At 41.4% G+C, this 20,979-nt stretch overlaps 2 protein-coding genes across 6 annotated transcripts in view; one reads left to right on the top strand and one right to left on the bottom strand.

The window, feature by feature from the left end:
* Positions 1 to 11,854, top strand: part of Klhl32 (kelch like family member 32) — a 210,721-nt gene extending 198,867 nt beyond the window's left edge. For 3 of the 4 annotated variants that reach the window (XM_060386069.1, XM_060386070.1, XM_060386071.1), the window contains 2 exons: positions 264 to 358; positions 8,528 to 11,854. In XM_060386069.1, the coding sequence (XP_060242052.1) occupies positions 264 to 358; positions 8,528 to 8,689 (257 nt within the window). In that variant the 3' untranslated portion in view covers positions 8,690 to 11,854. The remainder of the gene's footprint in view (positions 1 to 263; positions 359 to 8,527) is intronic. The other variant, XM_060386068.1, reaches the window with a different exon arrangement.
* A 7,931-nt stretch (positions 11,855 to 19,785) lies between these two features.
* Positions 19,786 to 20,979, bottom strand: part of Mms22l (MMS22 like, DNA repair protein) — a 121,010-nt gene continuing 119,816 nt past the window's right edge. For both annotated transcript variants that reach the window (XM_060386067.1, XM_060386066.1), the window contains exon 25: positions 19,786 to 20,599. In XM_060386067.1, the coding sequence (XP_060242050.1) occupies positions 20,518 to 20,599 (82 nt within the window). In that variant the 3' untranslated portion in view covers positions 19,786 to 20,517. The remainder of the gene's footprint in view (positions 20,600 to 20,979) is intronic.

The following is a 20,979-nucleotide window of genomic DNA, read 5'->3' as shown; positions in this document are numbered from 1 at the left end:
GTTGCTATATGCAGTGCTACATTTAATAAGGTGTTGGCTAATAGATACTTTGGCCTGCTCCTAACTAGACATAGATTCACTCTTTGAGAAGTAGTGGCTAACTCATTTTAGTTCTGGAGACAGTGATTAATTGCTGCAAAATTCCTGTGGAGTATACAAATATGCCACAGGGGAAAACTGCATCCCTTGGTGGCAAAAGGGTTAATTAAAACATGCAAGAAATGGATTTTTTTTTTCTTTTTACTCAATTCTCTTTACTTTAGGCCAGAATGAATCTGGAGTTGCTGTCCATAATGAGAGAATATATTTAGTTGGTGGATATTCAATTTGGACAAATGAGCCTCTGGCTTGTATCCAGGTGAGTGGTTGAAGTTCCTTTTGAAGTTTGTTCAAGTGGTTCAGCGAGGTTATGTTTTGCAATTCAGCTGCAGAAGGAGATATTTATGTGTAGAGAGGCTCCAGGTCCCTTTCTTAGTGTAGCTAGTTCCGCCTGTGTCCTGTATCCTAGAAATGGCTACTAAATGACTGGGGCTTTTAAAGTTAGGCACAGTCTTCAAACACCTATAAAATACGCCAGACGTCGAGAACTTCCAATAGCTCACCAGTGTTAGTAGGTGAAAAAAGGGAAACTTCAGCAGTAATCACTTTGTACTCCAACAATCTTAAAGATACCTCATCTTTATGAATTTTGTATATTTCAGTTTATTCACTTTCAGAATTGTCACCTGCAGGGATATTCTTCCTTCCTGGCAGAGGTTCCTAGCAATAGTGGTTTCTGGGTGGTCTGATAGGACAGCTTATGCCCCGAAGACTAGTCAATTCACAAGTGAACGGAACAGGCTTGCCTTGGCAGGGTGCCAGCTGAGCCTCGCAAAACAGAAACACATACTTCCCAGTGCTCTTTGTAATTCTCGTGTATTCTCTGGTAAAATCTTGGCATATCTTAACCCCAACTTCTCTAACATATCCTTAGAATGACTCATTTTTTAACCTAATCATGGTGGGAAAACTTTTTTGAAACTATTTAAATATTTTTAATGGTTGCAAAATGATTCTAGTATTATAACTATAATTCTTCTTCATCATCATCATTATTAGATAGGAATCATATGCAGCCCTGGCTTGCCTGAGACTCATTCTGTAGACCAGGGTGACCTCAGACTCCAGAGATCTGCCCCAGAGTGCTGGGTTAACAGCCTGCACAGCACACGCAGCCATCCCAGCTCTGTTTTCAGTCGTGTCTCATGAGGGCTAGCCCCACGTGTCTCCCAAGAAGTGTGTGCTTGTTAAGGAGCTTTCCCTCCATGCCGCCTGCTCAAGATCACCAAGGTCTACTCGCTGTATTACGCTAGTGATTCCTCCTTTATTTTCATGCTATCATTTGTCTTTTCTGCTCTTGGTTTGTCTCACCACAGGTTCCCCGACATATCTTACATATTTCTGCTATTCACAGAGATCAAGTAACTATGAAAACGTGATTGCCATCTTTGGCTGAACAGACATGAGTTTTATGGTAAATAGCTAGAATTGAGTTTTCTTAGCACACAGGGATATTCATAAAATTCAGTCATCCTTTGCAGTTAAAGTTAAGGGGGAAGATCTAAAAAATTTAGTCTTATGTTATGCTAACACAATTGTAGGTAAATTTGAACTTAACAAAATGCAAAATTAAGCCTCTCTATACCTGGGAATGACAAAAGACGCTGCCCTATAACTGAGCTGAAAGTCACAATGAAACAAAGAACCTAAGAACTCTGCAATAAATGAAAGTGGTGTGCAGCATTGTAGCCTAACAAGCTAGAAAATGAATTTTAAAATGAATTCAAAGTAGAAGATAATAAAAATGAAAGCAAGGTAATGACTAGGAAACAGTAATACAGTAGAAAATGTGACCATATGAAGCATGTGGATCTCATAACCAACAAGCACTGCTTTCTCCCGGGGAGCGGCCTGTCTTCAACCAACCATGTTTCTGGTAGTTTTCAGTCCTTTGGGTTTTCTTTACCACTTTTCAGAGTTGAGAAGACATTGGATCAGGCAGGAGTATTTCATAGCGCCAAAATGCTGTGCTATAAGTGGCCTAGGAAACTTCATTTGATTAGTTTTACATCGGAATTTAGTTTGCATTTTCATTAAGTTGCAAAAGTCAGACACGATTATGGGTATATTTCTACTAACATTAATGATGGATTAGCTTTATGAATAAGAGATAAATTAAACTATAAAGAGAAAAATAAGAGCAGGATGTTTTGAGGTCAACTTTGGCAACATAGTGTGTTATACAGAACATTTTAAAAACAAAACAAACAAAAACATTTTACTGTGATATTGTTTATCTGCAGATTGTTTTTCCTTAGGAGGCTACCTAACCTTGTACACAAACTTTTCAATATTTTTGAAGTGTTTTGCTTGCCTTTATGTCTGGGCACCACATGCATACAGTGTCCAAAGATACCAGAAGAGGGCATCAGATACCACTGGGAATCAAACCTGGCTCTTCTCCAAGACCAGCAAGAGCTCTTAGCCACTGAGCCATCTCTCCAACCCCCTTCACCAATTCATTGCTAATAATGGCTAGCTATTTGCATAGAAACTTTATTCAAGAAATGAATGTGTGCCTGTTATAAACCACTGAGGAACAACATTCAAGAATTTCCTCTGGGTTAAGGTAACAGTAAAAGCACAGATTTTAAAAATTTTAATAAGTATTTGTTTTAATGGAGTGAATTTTACCTTTAAGATCACAAAATAAAATATATTAGTACATTTCTTTAAAAAAAAAAACCCACAGGTGTTTCAGTAGCCATAGTAATGAACATAATCAACCCTCTTGGAAATTCTATCTACCAAGCACAGAAAAACTTAAGAAAAAGGTTTTCCCTTTTCCTTTCTTTAATATTTTCTGTGTGTGTGTGTGTGTGTGTGTGTCAGCCACGGCACACGTGGAGGTCAGATGACTGCCATGCGGGTCCAGGGAATAAACTCCAGTTATCTGGCCTGGCAGCAGGCAGTTGCACTACTAAACCATCTCTGTTCCTGCTTTCATTTTTCACATTGTTATGGATCTGTGTGATGTGGGTGTGCATGTGTATGCATGACAACGTGTATATAGGCACATGTGTCCATGGGTGCGCGCGAACTGTGGTATGCCTTCAGGCGTCTTCCTTCATTGTACTTTACTTCCTTTCCTGAGTGGGTCTCTCACTGAACTTGGAGTGTGCCCAGAATGACTACTATAGCTAGCAAGGCAGCCTGTGCGTGGATCCTATCTCTGCCTCCCAAGTGTTGGAATCACAACTGCCTACCACATCTGTCTGTACTTTACATGGATTCTGGGACTCTGAAGTCTGGTCTTCGTGCTTGCAGGGCAAGCCCTTTTCCCTGAGCTATCTCGCTAGCCCAATAAGCAAGCATGTATAAAAGCCCTTACACTTAGTGGATCTGTACACAGTAGCATATGGTTTACACTTAGACATTTGTAAACAAAATCTTCATGGGTAATAGCATTTTTAAAGATTCATTTTAAACGATGCGTTTGTGTGTGTGTTTGTGTGTGCCTCTGAGCACCTGAGTTCACAGAAGCTAGAGGCTTTGGATCCACGTGGAGCTGGAGTTACAGGTAGTTATGAATTCCCCAACATGGGTGCTGGGAACTGAACTCTGGTCTTCTGCAAGAGCAGTGTGCACTCTAAACCTCTTAGCCATCTCTCTAGCCACAGTAATATTTTTCTGTATTGCATATTTTGTATTCCAGCTGTTGGCTGGGTATCTTTTCAACCTTCGGCTCAAATATTTCTACTTTGTTGCTGACTACAGATCTGTTTATTTTCACATATTAACAGTAACATATCAGTGGATGGCGAGGCCAGCTCTGTGTGCAAAGGCAGGTCACTTCCCTGTCATTATTAGTACTTGGGGGAATAATATCCAAAAGGGAAGCAAGACAATGGAAGACAGGAATGTGACCATGGGAAAATGTTGGTTAGACAATAGACGTTCCTAAGGATAGAACAGAGTAGTGACGAGAATCACATGCACACTAAAACTATCAAAGTCTAACTTTTTGTCACAAATCTCTTTAATTCATGATCCAAGATTAATTTGTAAATGAGCAGTCTAATTATCAGAGCTGATTAATGAAGATTATAGTTAAATAGTTTAGACTTCTCTCATTAGTATCCAAAACTGATTTTGTTTTCCTTAAAAATAACAACCAATACTCGTCTTAGCAGACTTCCCCTTCTGGCCTGTGATCCGGGTTCATTTAACAGTCATTTGTGGGGTCAGCCAGCTGGGGTGACGTACATGATAAGCCATTTCAACCATTACCGAATTAGCATCTGCTACTCCGTTCGCTGCAAGACAGTCCAGGCTGGGCAAAGCTAGAAAGTTCTTACACTAACATGTCTAAAGAGTGAAGTTTAGAACCACTAGTGATGCACTCATAGGATATAGATCCTGAAAAGAAAAAAAAAAGGCACTCTTATTAATTTTGTGGGCATGGAGGAGATGTCTGGCATGCAGCCTGACTCTAGTCTGGTGTGCCAGTGGTGGCTGGTACACATGGGCAGCCATGTGGGTGTGCAGGTGATGTGTTTCCAGCTTATCTACTGGTATTCTCCTTTACGATTACTTCCTTTTGGGTGGGAGATATGCTGCCAATCTGGCACTGCTGTTTCCCCCATGTTTTCTTTCTGCCAGTTTACAAGGGAGTGTTTTGGAAAAAAATCTGCCAAAAGCCTTCCTTTTCCTTCCCAGATTAAATACATCACGTCTGCTTGACATATGCAGCCGCTGTGGGGCCAGGGAACCACACAAAAGCTCTCAGGATTAACTCACCGTTATCTGACTTCTAAAAATGTACTCATTTGGGGGAAGGCAGTAAGTCCTTGCTCTTCTGGGTTACATCTTTGGATTAAAATACTGGCTGGATCTACCTACTATTTACAGCGAAGTTCACTCTAGAAACTCGCTTTTCTGTTTTCTTCTCTGAAAACTGAAGGCAGTACTTTACCTTGTATGGGTGACTAATGCATCTCTGGTATCCAGCTATTTCTGGGGGTGCATAGGTCAGGGAGTGTAAGAATCTTAAGAAATTAATTCACATGAATTGTTATTGTTTAATCCAAATGGTAGAGCTTTACAAAGCGACATGGCTCTAGTTAACATCTCTGACTTGTTTCCATTAAGTAGGCAAAAATGGAGGCATAGCTGTTGCTATTGTACCTCACTGAGAGACAAGGGGCTCATTTGGTATCTGAAATTTTGGAGGATGCTGTTGATATGTATTTTGGTGGTGTCCTTGCTAAGGGAGTCCAGTTACTTGTATACAAAGACAGGCTGAAAAACAACTAAGTCAGGGTCCAATGACTACCAGGAAGAGGAACAAGCCAGCCCTGGCCATCAGCATCCCTGGCTGGGTACTGCCCCCTAGAGCTGGAATGTAAATTCAGATGCTCAGGCTTACTTTTTTTTTTTCTTTTTTCTTTTTTTGGCTGTATTTCAGACTACTAAGGAATGGTTTATATAGAAGTAGCACTCTTGTGGATGAAGAGGTTCCTCCTTTCTTGGAAATAAAGAGGCCCAGAACCCTGCAGTTTTAGAGAACACCTGCAAATTAGTCCATTTGGTTTACGAGGATACTAATTGCCGTGTAATAGCATTCATCAGGAGATGTGAACAGGCCTCTACTCACCTAAATGGGGAACTAGTGACAGAACAATTACAGAGAGCACCAAAGTCAAACTTGGTGAACCAATGAGTTTTATTGGGATTACCTACAGAAATATGGGTGAGGGGTTACTTACAGGAGCAAAAACAACTCAAAGACAGCTGTGCCGCCAGAGCCCAACCCAGTATGTGTGACAGCTCACAAGAGCTGGGAACCTGGAGCAGACTGTACAATCTTCTGGTACCTTAACAAGTTGGAAACTGTCCTTTCACAGAGCCTCTGCTGGTCTAAGGCAGTTTCTCTGGTTTTGGTTTGTCTAGGCAGTTTGGCAGCTCTTTGCTCCATCCAGGCTGTTTGGTGGGTTTCTTTCAGGCTCCCAGGTCTCAGTGTCCTCTAAGCAGCTCACCTTGTCTGAATATCACCTTTGTAGTTGGCTTGAAGAGTGATGCTCAGTAGTCTTTACTGTTTCTAAACTTTTAGGAAGGAGAGGACTAATGAATCAGGTCAGTTTCAGGGACTTCCTGAAACTTTTTGGAGTTGTGTACTTCCTGTTAAAGAGCTTCCCTGTAGGATGGAATGTTTCATCTCTTCGTAGAACATCCCATTGTTTCACCTCCTCTAGAAATCCTGTCCTAAAATATCCTGCTTTTTCACCTCCCTTTTACATCCTGTGTCTTATGAGATTCTTTCCATGATGGAAGGCTTTAACCCTGGAGGAAACTGCTACACACCAGTGGTTCTCAAACTTTCTAATGCTGCAACCCTTTAATGTAGTTCTTCATGTTGTGGAGACCCATAACCATAAAATTATTTTGCTGCTAACTGTAATTTTGCTAGTTACGAACTGTAATATAAATATTTGATTATGCAAAATATCTGACATGCCCCCTCCCCCCAGAGGATGACAGGTTGAGAACCACTGCTCTGGGACATCAGAAAACTTTAAAAAGTTGTTGGAAATAGGGACCTGAGGAGGGCATGCCAACTGCTATGTTGATGGCAAAAGAAATACCTGAGCATTCAAGGAGAGGCAGTATGTGAGGGGATCTCTGAGGACGAGCAGTTGAAACCAACAAGGACAATGAAGCAAAAGGATAATAATCATGGTTTGGTTATTAGGAAGGAGTTCATCTTTTCCTATGATCAGCTATCTAAGACAGGTAAGTTCCACAGGGTACAAGGAGTTAAGACAGAAGTCTGAGAAAGTGTCTTGTTTTGTTATCTTAGAAGAGGGACTCTCCACTGAGAAAATATCTCCATAAGCAAGCCTGTCAGGCATTCTCCTAATGAGGGATTGACGTGGTAGGGCCCAGTCCAATCCGGGCAGTACCACCCCTGGGCTAGTGGTCCAGGGATGCATGAGAAAGTGGGCTGAGCTAGTAAATAGTATTCCTCCATGACTTCTGCTTCAGTTCCTGCCTTCAGATTCCTGGCCTGACCACACTCAGTGATAGAGAGTGACCTAAGAGTTGTAAGATGAAATAAACCTTTTACTCCCAAGTTGCCTTTGGTCATGGTGTTTTACCACAGCAATAGAAACCCTAAGACACAGATTTTACCAGGTAGAGGGGATATTGCTGTTCTCAGGAGAAATGTGGTATCTGAACTTTCGACTGGAAAGGCATCTAATCCTCTGAAGTTGGAGATCTGCTGTGGGAGCCAAGAAGATAAGCCTGAGAGCAGTGCAGATGATGGAGGCCTGGTGTATAGTTTCAGAGGGAAGTTGAGAGTCCCTGAAAGACTACCTCAAGTCATTAGATATTTTTAATTAAGAATCCATGGTTCTGGTCATCTAGGGGTGAAGATTAACAAAACACCAGAGCCAGTAAAGTGAAGCCTTGCTTTTCTGGGACAATGGATCCTGGTCAGCTGGTGATGAGACATTCAATGATTAAGAAGAGACTAGCATCAAGGTGAAACCTGGGAAGTGTTTCCTCAGAGTCAGCAAACAGGGGTGAGAGGGGTGTGGACAAGACTACCTTCTAGTAGCAGCTGAACTTGGTAATGCATAAAGTTGTCAGGTGTACTGCTTCTGAAGGCATGAAGGGGTCACTGAGAACAGCTGCGGTTTTGCCTGAGAGGCCTGGAGAGGGCACTGGTGAAGGTGCAGCCTGGTGCAGTGGAAGCCCCAGGACTGAAAGAATCATGGAGACAAGCTGAGGCTTGGAACCATGTGGCAGAGTACGAGGCCAGAAGAGGCTAATGGTAAAGGTACAGTTAGAGCAGAGACCCTAGCATTTTGGAGATGCTGGCACTAGAAGACTGCTAAGAACAGCAACTGTAGGGTGGAGCCAGCCTGAGCTGAGACAAGTTGTGTGTGCTTCAAATGTCAGAGCTAGAGAACTGCTCCCTGGTTCTTAGCTCTTGGAGGAAGAAAGCGTTTAACTTGTGTTTTGATTTTATAGGAACCCACAGTCAAGAGGCTCTGGATATTTCAGAGGCTATGAACTGTGAGATAGTGTTTTCATAGAGACTGAACTTCTGGGACTCTAAAACTCTAGAATGTAAACATTGAGATTGTATTAATACGAGAGCTTATGGGTGAACAAAAAAGTATTATAGCTGAATTGTCTGTATGACAAGTTGACAAGGGGTCAGCTGTCCTGTTTTTCTGTTTGTTTTGCTTTTGGGCCCCCCCCCATCAACTTGACACAGCTAAAGTTATTTTACAAGAGGAACCATAATTAAGAAAGTTATCTCCAAAGGACTGGTCTGTAGGCAAGCCGGGGGTACATGGTCCTATTTTATCAAAGCAACAGAAAAGTAACGAATACATCCAGTGAGAAAAATAATGCCTAAGGCGCCCTTTTTCACACATACACACTTCTGAGTAACGCCTCCCCCTATTTGGTGTAGGTATTGGACGTAAGCAGAGAGGGCAAAGAAGAGGTGTTCTATGGACCCACACTTCCCTTTGCTTCGAACGGAATAGCAGCATGCTTCCTTCCGGCTCCATATTTCACATGCCCTAATCTTCAGACTCTTCAAGTGCCTCACCACAGGATCGGCACTGTCTGAAAAGCCAGCACTCTCAGCCACCACCACCAGGAGAGCGATGAGAGCTCGACATCTGGATACGGGGCATGAACATCCTCAGCGCCGATGCTTCCCTGTCTTGTTTTACAGGTCTAAAATTGTGAGAAATACTAGCAAAAAAATGAATAATTTTCTAAAACATATTACTGGGAACTTTGCCACTTCTTTTGGTGTATGTTAACATACAATGTGTGACTTTGGTTGTGGTGCACCTTACTGTCATCCTCCTGGCACGCTATTGTTTCATGGATCTTTAAAACATTCCTTGTAACCCTGTTATAATCAGTGCTGTTGGATCATGTGACACTGTTAGTAAGGCCCCTTTGACACATGGCTTCAGTTTTCTCATATCCTTCTGTACCTATGCCTTTTACTAAACATCAGCGTGTCATTTTTCAAACTTAACATTCTGCAGCTCTGCTCAGAAGAGCTTCAGCAGGATGACATCATAAGCTTTAAGTGCCATATTTTATTCAAGGTGTTAGGAGTAACAGACTTGGAAAACTTCGTTTCCAACCTCCGTTACACTGACCTTGTATCGGAACTTTATAGGGCTTGGGTTTCTCACCCTTGAAAGAGGATAATTACTAATTTTCACATTAACTGAAAAAAAAATGTCTTGAGGATTAGGCAAATCTTCAGAACTTTGCCTAAGAAAAAGTTTTACTCAAATTCTAAGGTGTTTTACTGTCTTTAGAGTGCTGTAACTGAAACCACGTTATGTTCAAGTTTATAAATTTCAAGATGGAATGTAGAAAAGGTCCTGTGGGATAAATGAGTCTGAGAGCATCAGAAAGACAATGCACCTATCCTAAGTAAGAAAGCCAAAGATCCCTAAACTTGTACAAATTCTTGCCTCAAAGAATTCTCTTAAATGCCTAATCTAAAATTAAAAAAAAAAAAAAATAGCTATACTAACCATGGCACCATAGAAGGCTGTGATATAAGACTGAGCTGAGAGTCAGCAGATATAATAGACATTTTCCAAATTGTTAAAGGCTATGTCAGTCTTGAGTACTTGTGGGATTTTCTGCTACTGCCAAAACGTTTTTTTTTTTTTTTTTTTTTTTTACTATCACCAGTTTTAATAATGCACAATTTTTTTGTAATACAGAATTTTGGGTTTGCTTTATCCCTAACTAAAAATGAATCACCTTAAAAATTCGACATGTCTGTTTTTTCTAATTTTGCCAAGACTTAAGGTCATTTTTATTAAAGGGAAGACTATTTTCTCTCAGCTGCTGAGTCATTTGCTTATGTCATAGAAATTGTCTGCTTTACTTGAATAATCACTTTTTTAAATCATCATAAGTAAATGAAAAAATAATAATCCTTTTCTTTTTGTTCAGGGTGATCTTCAATTGGCTACATAGCTATGCTGGTATCCAACTCATGATCCTCCCAAATGAAACAATCTTACCTTAACAAATTCATTAATTTTACACAATGCTATATGATACCTGATATAAACAATCTCTATAACAGTTGCTGGGGTTACAGGACAGGAAGTGACAGAAAGGGTAAAACAAACAAACAAACAAAAACAAAAAACAGAAGTTCAAACAGGAACAAGGAGCATGTGGACTGTGAACAGTGACAGCTGATTCAGGTAATGGTGAGACCATTTTTAAAAGCTGCCTCTGAGCCTTCAGAAATAAACTCATATGTTCTGTCTGGAAAGTGCACTCCTGCCTCTGATTTGTTTCAACACAGACCTAAATAAGAAATGTTTCAGACTTTCTACTTGGTATATGAATTTTCTCTCTAGTAGTTTATCATGTAAAATCATTAAGTTCTATTTATGTTCCCAGGTCCTATACCCACTGAATGAAAGAAAATGGCTTTAAAATAAGCATGCCTGACTGATAATGGTAAGGGAGCTTGAGATGACCTTAGAATGTTCCCTGATTCATTTCTAACTATTCACTTAGGCCAGCATAAATTACCAGTTGCCCCTTGCTGGTCCTCATGATTGATTCACTTTCTGCAAAGTTTGGACATATTCTATTCTTCACATGTAAAATTAAAAAACAGCATCAAAACTGTCATACTCTTTTAGTAAAAAGAAAAAAAGATTGCATAATTGGACTCTTTTCTGCAAAATTATCTACAATGAAAATAATCTGTGAAATTATACTTGATATAGATAAGCAAATCCCACCTGAACTACTCAGCTGTATTGCCACTTATTATTTAAGTGTAGCATCCTATAGTAACTTATCTCCCATCTTCAATCTTTAGAATTAAAGACTGTATTTTACTTTCCACATAAGACCATAAGACCTTGAAGCACTTAAACATCAAATGAAGATTTTACTTTAAAAAACAAAAACAAAAAGTTTCAACAATCATTCTACTATGAGAGGAAACTAGCAAAGACACAGCTCTATCTAAAATGTAAGATGCAATAAACTCCTAATCTTTAAAAATAAAATGCCAACAAAATTGCAAATGTGACACTTTTTGTACTTTCTCCTTGCTTTCTTTGCACTTGACATACACGAACAGCATCTCCTTAGCTAGTGCAAAAGTTAAAATCTTCAATTGTTTTTATACAAAGGTTAAGTGCAACAGGGACAAGACAGATACTGTTTCTCTAGGTAACACGGCTCATTATTTTCATTGTATAATCACTAGCACAATGTAAGGTAGACGCATACATTAAATTTTATATACTTATCTTTATATGCAAACAACCTATAAATTACATATATGATAATATCTATAACAAGCTGGGTAACTACCAGCACAACAAAGTTCTAAGTCAGTCCTGGGGATGCGGCTCCATTGGCAGAGTGCTTGCCTTGCCTGCAGGAAGACTGGGTTTCCATACCAGTATTGCATGGAGCTGGCTGTGGTGGCTCATGCTTGTAATCCCAGTATGCTTGAGAAGTCTTGGCTAACAAGAGAGTTCAAAAAAGGAAGCCTGAAACAGAGATTTTGACCCTGTCTTTCATAAATAGATATATAAAATAACAAAATTGGTAAATTATAATCATGGGGTACTGAATTGGGTAACCTCACCATACAGCTTATCACAGTGAAAACACAGCTCTCAAATCTAATCAAAAATAGGAAAGAATATGCTATTCTGCTAGAATCCTAGACTGAGTGATTGTTTTAACCAAATAAAGCAAATTGTCTCTACCAACGTTTTATACTTTGTTTCACTAGGCATTATATTTAACTCTAAGAAGGAGAGGCATACGGTTTTGCTCAGTACAGAAAAGATGAAGGACTTGAGAAAGCAGATTTCAAGGTTTCCCTCAAGGGTTTCCCAAGATGGAGAAACAAATTTTACATACAATCTTAACTGTCAAAGATTCTATGGAAACTGAATGTGGGGACTGTGGTGATACAAACCTGCCACTCCATCATTCCAGCACGTGGTGGAAGGCTGACGCAGGAAGATTACATACTAAAGGCTAGCCTGGGATACAGAAGACACTCAAAAATAAACCCAACAAAACCAAATGAGGAAAAAAAAGGCATTTTGTGACAATACATGCAGTAAGTCCATTTATTATTTAAGAAAATATTTTTGTTATCTTTTTTTAAATTTTTTATTTAACTTTTATTAATTATATTTTATTCCTTTTGTATCCCCCCATAAGCCCCTCCCTCCACCCCTCCCGGTCCCACCCTCCCCCCCCCCTTTCTGCATGCATGCCTCTCCCCAAGTCCACTGATAGGGGAGGTCCTCCTCTTCTTCTAATTTTTTTTTTTTTTTTTTTGTTCTTCTCAATGCAGTTTATTCAGGAACCTTGAACAATCTTCTGACCCTGGGGAAAGCCAGCCCACAACTTAAATAGCCTCTGGGTAGCCAACCCCAGCGTGCCTCGTGGGCAATGCAGATAGGTCCACATACATGGAAGCAAGCCAGATCCTCAGCCTTAGCCAAATGTGGAGTTGTTTGTGACAGAGAGCACTCACCATCGGGAAGGTGGAAGGCGGGAAACCAGCTCCATCTTTAAGGTGCGACATTACGCAGCTCTCTACAGTTCCCCCTTTTTGTTTTAGATGCATCAGGCAAGAGTAGAGGTCTGATCTCTGATATTAGAAATAAATTGGGACTTTGTACTGATGTTCACTTAGGTGTCATCCACCCAAAGAGCATCAGACCCGTCCGATACCTTTTTCTCAGAGGTGGGACCTGGGGCATGAACCCGCATGCAACCAGACTTGCTCTTCTCTGGGTCCAAAGCGGCTGACCCTGAGTGCAGTGCTTAGCCTCGCATCCTGAGCGTAACATTTTAGCTTTTTATGGTAGCCAACCATGCTTGGGGAGAATGTCCTGCTTCAATGGCTGTAAAGGCCTGAATGATCATGGCTGCATCACACTGCCTTCCACCTTCCCGATGGTGAGTGCTCTCTGTCACGAATAATTCCACATTTGGCTAAGGCTGAGGATCTGGCTTGCTTCCATGTATGTGGACCTATCTGCATTGCCCACGTGGCACGCCTGGGTTGGCTACCCAGAGGCTATTTAAGCTGTGGGCTGGCTTTCCCCAGGGTCCGAGGATTGTTCAAGGTTCCTGAATAAACTGCATTGAAAAAAAAAAAAAAGAAGTAAACATGGATGTAGTAAGATTTTAAGTCTTCAGCTATATGCCTAACAGTTGTATAGCTCGGTCTTGAGGTAGGTCAGTTCTCAGCATTCTGAGGAACAAGCATACTGATGCCCACAGCGGCAGCACCATTTGCACTCCCACTAGCAATGGGTAAGTATTCATATATGTGTGTCAGTGTGCTGATATATGCTTGTGAATGCAGGTGTCCCCAGAGGCTAAAAACGTATCATACCCCCCAGGGCTGGAATTGCAGGGTTGTGAGCCACCCAGTATGGGTTCTGGGTACTGAACTCTGGTCCTCTAGAAAGGCAGTGCAGAGTTTAACTGCTGAACCATCTCTCTAGACCCATTCTGTCTCTTGCTTAACCACTCTGGCTAAAATTTCTACTGGAGTGGAAGTTTTTGGCTTCTTTGGAAACTCAGTTGTGTCATGTGAATATGTTTTTTGTTTTGGTCCCAAGTAAAGGATGTGGGAATGTAAAAAAGGAAGGTGGAAGGCGGAAACCAGCTCCATCTTTAAGGTGCGACATTACGCAGCTCTCTACAGTTCCCCCTTTTTGTTTTAGATGCATCAGGCAAGAGTAGAGGTCTGATCTCTGATATTAGAAATAAATTGGGACTTTGTACCGATGTTCATTTAGGTGTCATCCACCCAAAGAGCATCAGACCCGTCTGATACCTTTTTCTCAGAGGCGGGACCTGGGGCATCAACCCGCATGCATTCAGACATGCTCTTCTCTGGGTCGAAAGAGGCTGACCCTGAGTGCAGTGCTTAGCCTCGCATCCTGAGCATAACATTTTAGCTTTTTATGATAGCCAACCATGCTTGGGGAGTGAACAAAATATCTTAAAAACAAGAAAGGGCCAGTGAGAGGGTAAAGATGCTATCGCCAAGCATGATGACCTGCTTTAGAGCCCTGGGACCACATGGTAGAAGAAAACTGACTCTTCCAAGTTGTCCCTTGCCCTAAACATACATACATACATATATACATACATACATACACACACACACACACACACACACGCACTTGCATCCATGCCCACACATATACACAAATACAGAAAAAAGGTAAAAGAACTCTTTGTTTAAAAGTGCAGCCAGTGTGGAACACATACTTGTAATCTTCCACCGGGTGCCTGAGGCATAGGTCGTCAAGTCTGGCCTGATCTACATGGTGACCTCATACAGGGAGCCGCTGTCTCAACAAATCCAAATCACCAGGAAAACAAACCACTAAAAAAAAATTCCCCAGCAAACTTACAAAAAGATATGGTAAATGCTACAAGATAATAAAAATCAATTAGTCCAAGACATAAAAAGAGTATTTTCTTAACTAAACGCTGAGACAGAAAGCAAATCAAATGCAGCCATCTATCATGCATGACTGGGATATGTTCTGAGACATGCATCCTTGGGTACAATCATCGTGCTCATGCAACAGGTGGCAGTCAGTCAGTACTTGCGGCCTCTGGGTGCTATGCAGATTTGTGGTGCTGGTGTAAGAAGGCACACTGTCCTACCACACATTTTCCCCAGTACTTTTATACATTGGGAGTATAACCTAAGGCAGCGAGAGGGAATGAACACGCAAAGGCCCCAAGTCATCTGTCATGTGTATGTGCTGTATCTGGTCCTGTGTCTGGCAGTGAGCTCACCTGACCCCACATCACAAGTGTCACATATCTTACACTGTATGTTACAGTGGCTATCCACTTAGGTCAGGAACTTCGTAGCTCTGCCACGGGCTCACGGGCCTATCATCACTGAAGCATCACGCATCATGTGATTTCACTTACGAAAAAAATGATAGGAAAAGACACAGGTATTTAAAATTATGAAATCCTTCTAGTGAAAATGAACTCAATACTGATTGATTTTTGCAGATGAGCCTCCAAATTCTTGTTACCCACGGAAACCATCTAATTAGATGCTAATTAAACTGAAGTTTAAAATCAAAACCAAATCTTAATGTCTGATAAAACATTTTCATCACTCTGTTGCCCTTCAATCATCTTTTATGCCCACCCCATCTGGTGCTTTATGGGTATTTGAGTGGAATGCTCACACAGCCAATATGTACATTCTTCTTCCTATTTAATTGCTTTAAGTTTCTATAGAAATGATTTATTAATTTTCAGCTTCATGAAAAGGATGATAAACCACAATGACCAACTGAATGAACCAAAACGGAGAATGAACAAAATTCAGGGAAATCAGGGGAGCCTGGAGAAAAGAAACTTGAAGACTGTCCATTTCCTTCCTGGCTGATTTTTTTTTTATTATTAATTTTTTAAAATATTAATTAGTTTATTCACTTTGCATCCCAGCTGTAGCCCCCTCCTTCATTCCCTCCCAATCCCAACCTCCCTCCCTTATCTCCTCCCACTCCCCTCTCCAAGTCCACTGATAGGGGAGGTCCTTCTCCCCTTCCATCTGACCCTAGCCTATCAGGTCTCATTAGGACTGGCTGCAATGTCTTCCCCTGTGGCCTGGTAAGGCTGCTCCCCACTCAGGGGGAAGGGATCAAAGAACCAGCCACTGAGTCCATGTCCGAGACAGTCCCTGTTCCCCTTAGTAGGGAACCCATTTGGATACTGAGCTGCCATGAGCTACATTGGTGCAGGAGTTCTAGGATCTCTCTCTCTCTCTCTCTCTCTCTCTCTCTCTCTCTCTCTCTCTCCTCCCCATCTTCCTCCTCCTTGCCGCTGCTCCCCTCCGTACTGGGGATCACTCTCTTCTTGCTGACTGCTGATATGGATGTAGAACTCTCAGCTACCTCTCCTAAACTGAGGACATAGATTTGATAGGATGTGTGTGAAAGGAACCTGGGAAGAGTTGGAAGAATGAAGAAGGGTGGATATGATAAAAATGTATTATAGTCCAGTTAGGTGACATAAAGTGGTCAGGCTGACATCTAATGCATCAGCTGAACAAGGGGGAAGTTAGTGGAGGCCTGCAGCAAGGCGGCAGTGAAAGGAGACTACTTTAGGAGGCCTCGTTTCAGAACTGCCCGTAGGACACACAGCAGGGACACACACCAGCGATAAGGAAGCAGCTTGCAGGACCTGAGAGGGAAAAGAGAAATGTTCAGATGCAAGCCACTGTAAAGGGAAAAGGGTGGATTCAAGAGTCTGCTGGTTAGCAAAAGCAGAGGAAAATACAGGGTCTAAGATATTTCTGAGATTGCATAGCTATGTGATCTTGGGAAAATAGTGTTCTTGTGCAGAAAATAAAAACAGGTGACATGGACAGCTTGTCATGTTGCCCTAAGATTTTAAAGCACTGAACAAATGAGGTTGAAAAAAAATTAGCACCACAAATAGATTAGAGACAAGGTAGCGGCTCACGTCTTTAATGCCAGCACTTGCCCGGCAGAGGCAGGTGGGTCTCTGGGTTTGAGGACAGCCTGGTCTACATAGTGAGTTCCAGGCTAGCCAGGGCTACACAGAAGTGCTGTTTCAGGAAGGGAGGAGGGACAGAGGTTATGAGCCTGTGGGAACAGTTCACTACTAAAAGAATACAGAAACAGAAGAAGGGCACAGCTCACCACCAGGGTGAGAGAAAGAAGCCCTCGGTGCTATTCCCATCAAGCATGAGAGACCACTGTCCAAAATCTTTCAGTTTAATTAAGAAAGCTTTATTTTCTGTCACATAGGGCTGTCTGTCTCCCTAAAGTGGGGTTTGAAAGGACGGCAATAAGCACAGGAGAAAGTGGGGTTTATATAGCCCCAAAGCCAGAGGGTTTGCAAGGGGTGGAGGATTTTTGGTTATGCTGTAATTTGGTTTAACATCTCAGAATTATTTGGCATAACATCAGGGTGGAGATCAAGGGTTAGGAGGTGGAACATATTCAATTCCAGAAAATGGCTCAAGAAACGGTCAAAATTGAGTTTTTCAGAAAACAGTAATGAATTTATTTTGACCTTGTAATAAGATGGCTTCTAATCTTAGAATGGAGTCAGGCTAGTCCATCAGATGTTCTTAAGATACAATGTGTGTAGAAAGAGAAAGCATCCTTGAGGAGTAATGGAGGAGAAGGGAAAATTCGAATGTCACAGAGGCCAAAGACCATGAAAACCAAGAACACACCGGATGTAAGAAGAGATGGCTTCCTTCAATGGTGCAAGAAGCAACTTGAGGGGAAACGGGCTTTGTCCTAGTTCCTGTTCTGCTGCTGTGGTGAAACACCACAGCTAGGACAACCTTTGAAATAAGCATCTAATTGGGGGGCTTGCCTGGCTTCAGAGGCTTATTAGTCCATGACCATGGTGGGGGGTGTGGTGGCAGTCATAGAACGTCCGAGAATGGGGCTGACCTGGGCTGTTGAAGCCTCTGGGCCCAGCCCAAGTGACACATCTTCTCCAATAAGTCCATACCTCTTAATCCTTCCCACAGTTCCACTAAATGGGGACCAAGCTCTCAAAAATAGGAGCCTGTAGAGGCCATTCTCATCCAAACCACCAAAGTTTAAGAAAGCAGGTATCAAGTAAAGGTCAAGAATGCAAGGAGCCATAAGTATAGTGGCAAAGTGAAGAAGGTTCAGGAGAGATTTTACAGAGAAGGGGATAATTATGAAAAGCATCTCACAGACATAAATCCATATGAACAAGGCCCATCCCCAGCAGGGGAGGAAAAACATCTTGAAAGAAACCCAGCTTCTTCCTCAGGGATCCCATCTCATGCCTGGCTTCCTGCTTTTACTCAGGACCTCATGTCTGTAGGATAAGTACTTACCTGTGGAGACAGCACTTGTTACTTATTTTCAAGAACAAATCTTAATTATATGTGTAACTGAGTAGCAGCTTCTCCTGTCCCCTATGTTCCAAACTCTATGCAAAATGTTCTAAAACATATCCTCTTGCCCTCTTTTTGGTTTGAGATAGATAGGTCCTCACTCAAGCTCAGACTGGGCATGAACTAGTGACAATCCACTTGCATCAGCCTTTTCCAATTCTGTAATTATAGGCATGTGCCACTGATGACATCCTGTCTGTAAAATACATTTGAAAATGATCTTGGGGGAAAGGAGTGCACTCTTGCTCTCTCTGATGTGGCATGTTATTCTATATTTTTGTGTGTGCTAGGAATTGAATTCAGGACCTCACACAAGCCACTGTCATTGAGCTAGATTCCCAACCCTTTAATGGTCTTTTTGGGTTGCCTTAGAGAAATCAGAACTCTTTGGCTCTGTTGTTAAAGGCTGGACTCACAACCATTAGCTGCTGACGCACACAATGTGATGTAGCATTAGACTAGCCACTGTCACAATGAGAGGAAATCCTTTGCTATGTAGTCTCTTTCACAGCCTCGCATCCATTTGTTGGAAGTAATGACAGTTGATTTGGGGAGAAAAATAGACCATTTGCCTATTATAAAAGTAACATATACATCTAGATTGCAGAGATTAGAATTAGGAAAGCGCTAGAGAATGTTGACTACATTTTTTTTAACTTAAAAGAAATTTTTTAACACTATTGCTTTTTTGTTGATTTTTACTCAGTTGGAAACCAAACCCAAGGCTTTGTTTCATCATGACCAAGTATTCAACAGCTGAGCTATACCCTCAGTCTCTATTTCCCTTCTGAGTTAGAAGTTTGAGGTGTTTTCTTAAGAAAATACCAATAAAGAATACAACACCTCCCCCCAAATTAAAAGTTAAAACATGATAAACAAAAAACAAAACAAGCCCAGACCTCCCAGAACCCTGGGCTCCCCATTTACAACTGATGAACACACTTAGCTGCTTCTCTGCTCTGTGATAAACAACATGCCAAAGACAAAGGAAGATAGTTTAGATGGTGCACACGTCACAGCACTCAGGGAAGCAGAGGCAGACGGATCTCTGAGTTTAAGGCCAGCCTGGTTTACAAAGTGAGTCCAGGACAGCCAAGGCTACACAGAAAAACCATGTCTCGAAAAACCAAAGAAAGTTTATTCAGCTTACGGTTCCAGAGTGATACGTAAATTAGGTAGAGGCATGGCAACAGAGTCAGTAAGCTTAGAGACTGCCTCTTGAGCTGTGAGCAGCAAGCCGAGAACCCTTCCTGAAACAGTGCAGTTTTAAATCCCCAAAGCCCACTTCCAGTGACATACTTTCTCCATATAGGCTCCATCTCCTAAACCTTCCAACTGGCACCAAGCACTCAAATAAAGGAGCCTCTAGGGGGCACTGTCATACAAACTACCACACATACTTTCCTTCTAAACTTATTATGAATAGCATAATATTCATAATATTATGATTACTAATCCTGTTTGTAAACTAAAAGAACTCAGACATTTTAACATACATCACCTCATGGATTCCTACAATACTGTGGAAAAAAAATATTATTAATCTTTTTTGTCCATGAGAACGGTGCAGTAACCACCTGGTTTGAGACCCATGAAGGGTCCTGGCTGGAAGGGACTGGCTGAAATTTCTTGTCTTTAGTGATGTGCACAACAGAAAGGAGTCAAGAAAGACCTGGAAGGCGAAGCACACAGCCTCCATGCGTGCTTCCAGAATATTAATTATTTCTTTAAAGGCTCCATCGTTCCTCTCCCTTGATAAGCCTTTTAATGACAATTCTGGAAGATGAATACAGGAAAAAAGAAAAAAAGAAGAAGAAGAAATCTAGCAATCTAGAATGTACACAAAAGCTCTCTTGATATAGTTTTAAAACTTTACAATAAATGGTGTGTATAATCCTTCAGTTAGAATCAGTGTGATTCCTAAGAGTTAAGCACACCTTTACTTATTATTTACAATTTTTGTAAATGTTTTACTTGCTAACTTTGCTTTATAACAAAGAAAACAAATATACAGCCCCATCACCTGATACTCACTTTCTTTTAAGCAGTGAAACAGACCAGACCAGTAAGGTTATGGGGGGGGGGGGGAAACACATGAACACACACACACACAAATACATAAGTGAGAAGAACAAGCCAGTCACTGAGTAGCACTAAGTAGGGTATCAGCACACTCTGGATGACATTCACAGAGAACTGTTCTGGCTCAAAAGTCTTTAATTTAGTTAAAAATCTCTTCAAGACAGAGCAGAGTTTTACAAAGTTCCAGTATCCTATTATACAGTTACTAATTAGCCTTCATTCCTTATTTATATACTTTTTACATACAGGAAAGAAGGAAATTATTTGTGATACAACACTACAATTAATCAAGGTACCAGCTGGGGTGGCCCAGGCAGCTGTAGACAGAGACATCAGACAGGAAGACGCACACAGCAGCATCATAGCTTGTTGCTTTCCAGGCTCCGCTTCTCCTCCTGCCCCACCTGTCCTAGGTGAGATAAAAGTTTGCTATAAGCTTCCCTGTTTAAGGAGAAAAGAAAAGAAAAAGAAGTTCACTTATGAAGGAATGCCTACCCATAACACAATGTACTCACAGCACCCTGCTGAAGGGTGGCATGGCTACAACAGGGACATGTCTTGACAACAAAAGTATACAACGGAAGTGTTCCTACCAGGACAAACTACTGTCGGAACACCACCACATGCCCTATTTTTTTTTCTTTACCTTCTCCTTATCATGAATAACAGTTTGAAAATAAAATGTTGTTTCAAATATTCTGTAGTACTTCCTGGTATTTAAGATTTTACTTTATTTTTTTTACCCAATACAGAAGGGAAAGGGTTTATACAGGCAGAGAGATACAGGCGAGCCATGCCGCCCCTGTGGCCTGGCTCCACGA

Source organism: Meriones unguiculatus, chromosome 6 (genome assembly GCF_030254825.1).
Source record: "Meriones unguiculatus strain TT.TT164.6M chromosome 6, Bangor_MerUng_6.1, whole genome shotgun sequence".
Lineage (NCBI taxonomy): Eukaryota > Metazoa > Chordata > Mammalia > Rodentia > Muridae > Meriones > Meriones unguiculatus.
The sequence above is the reverse complement of the archived record's forward strand: the minus strand, read 5'-3'. Positions and strand labels throughout refer to the sequence as shown.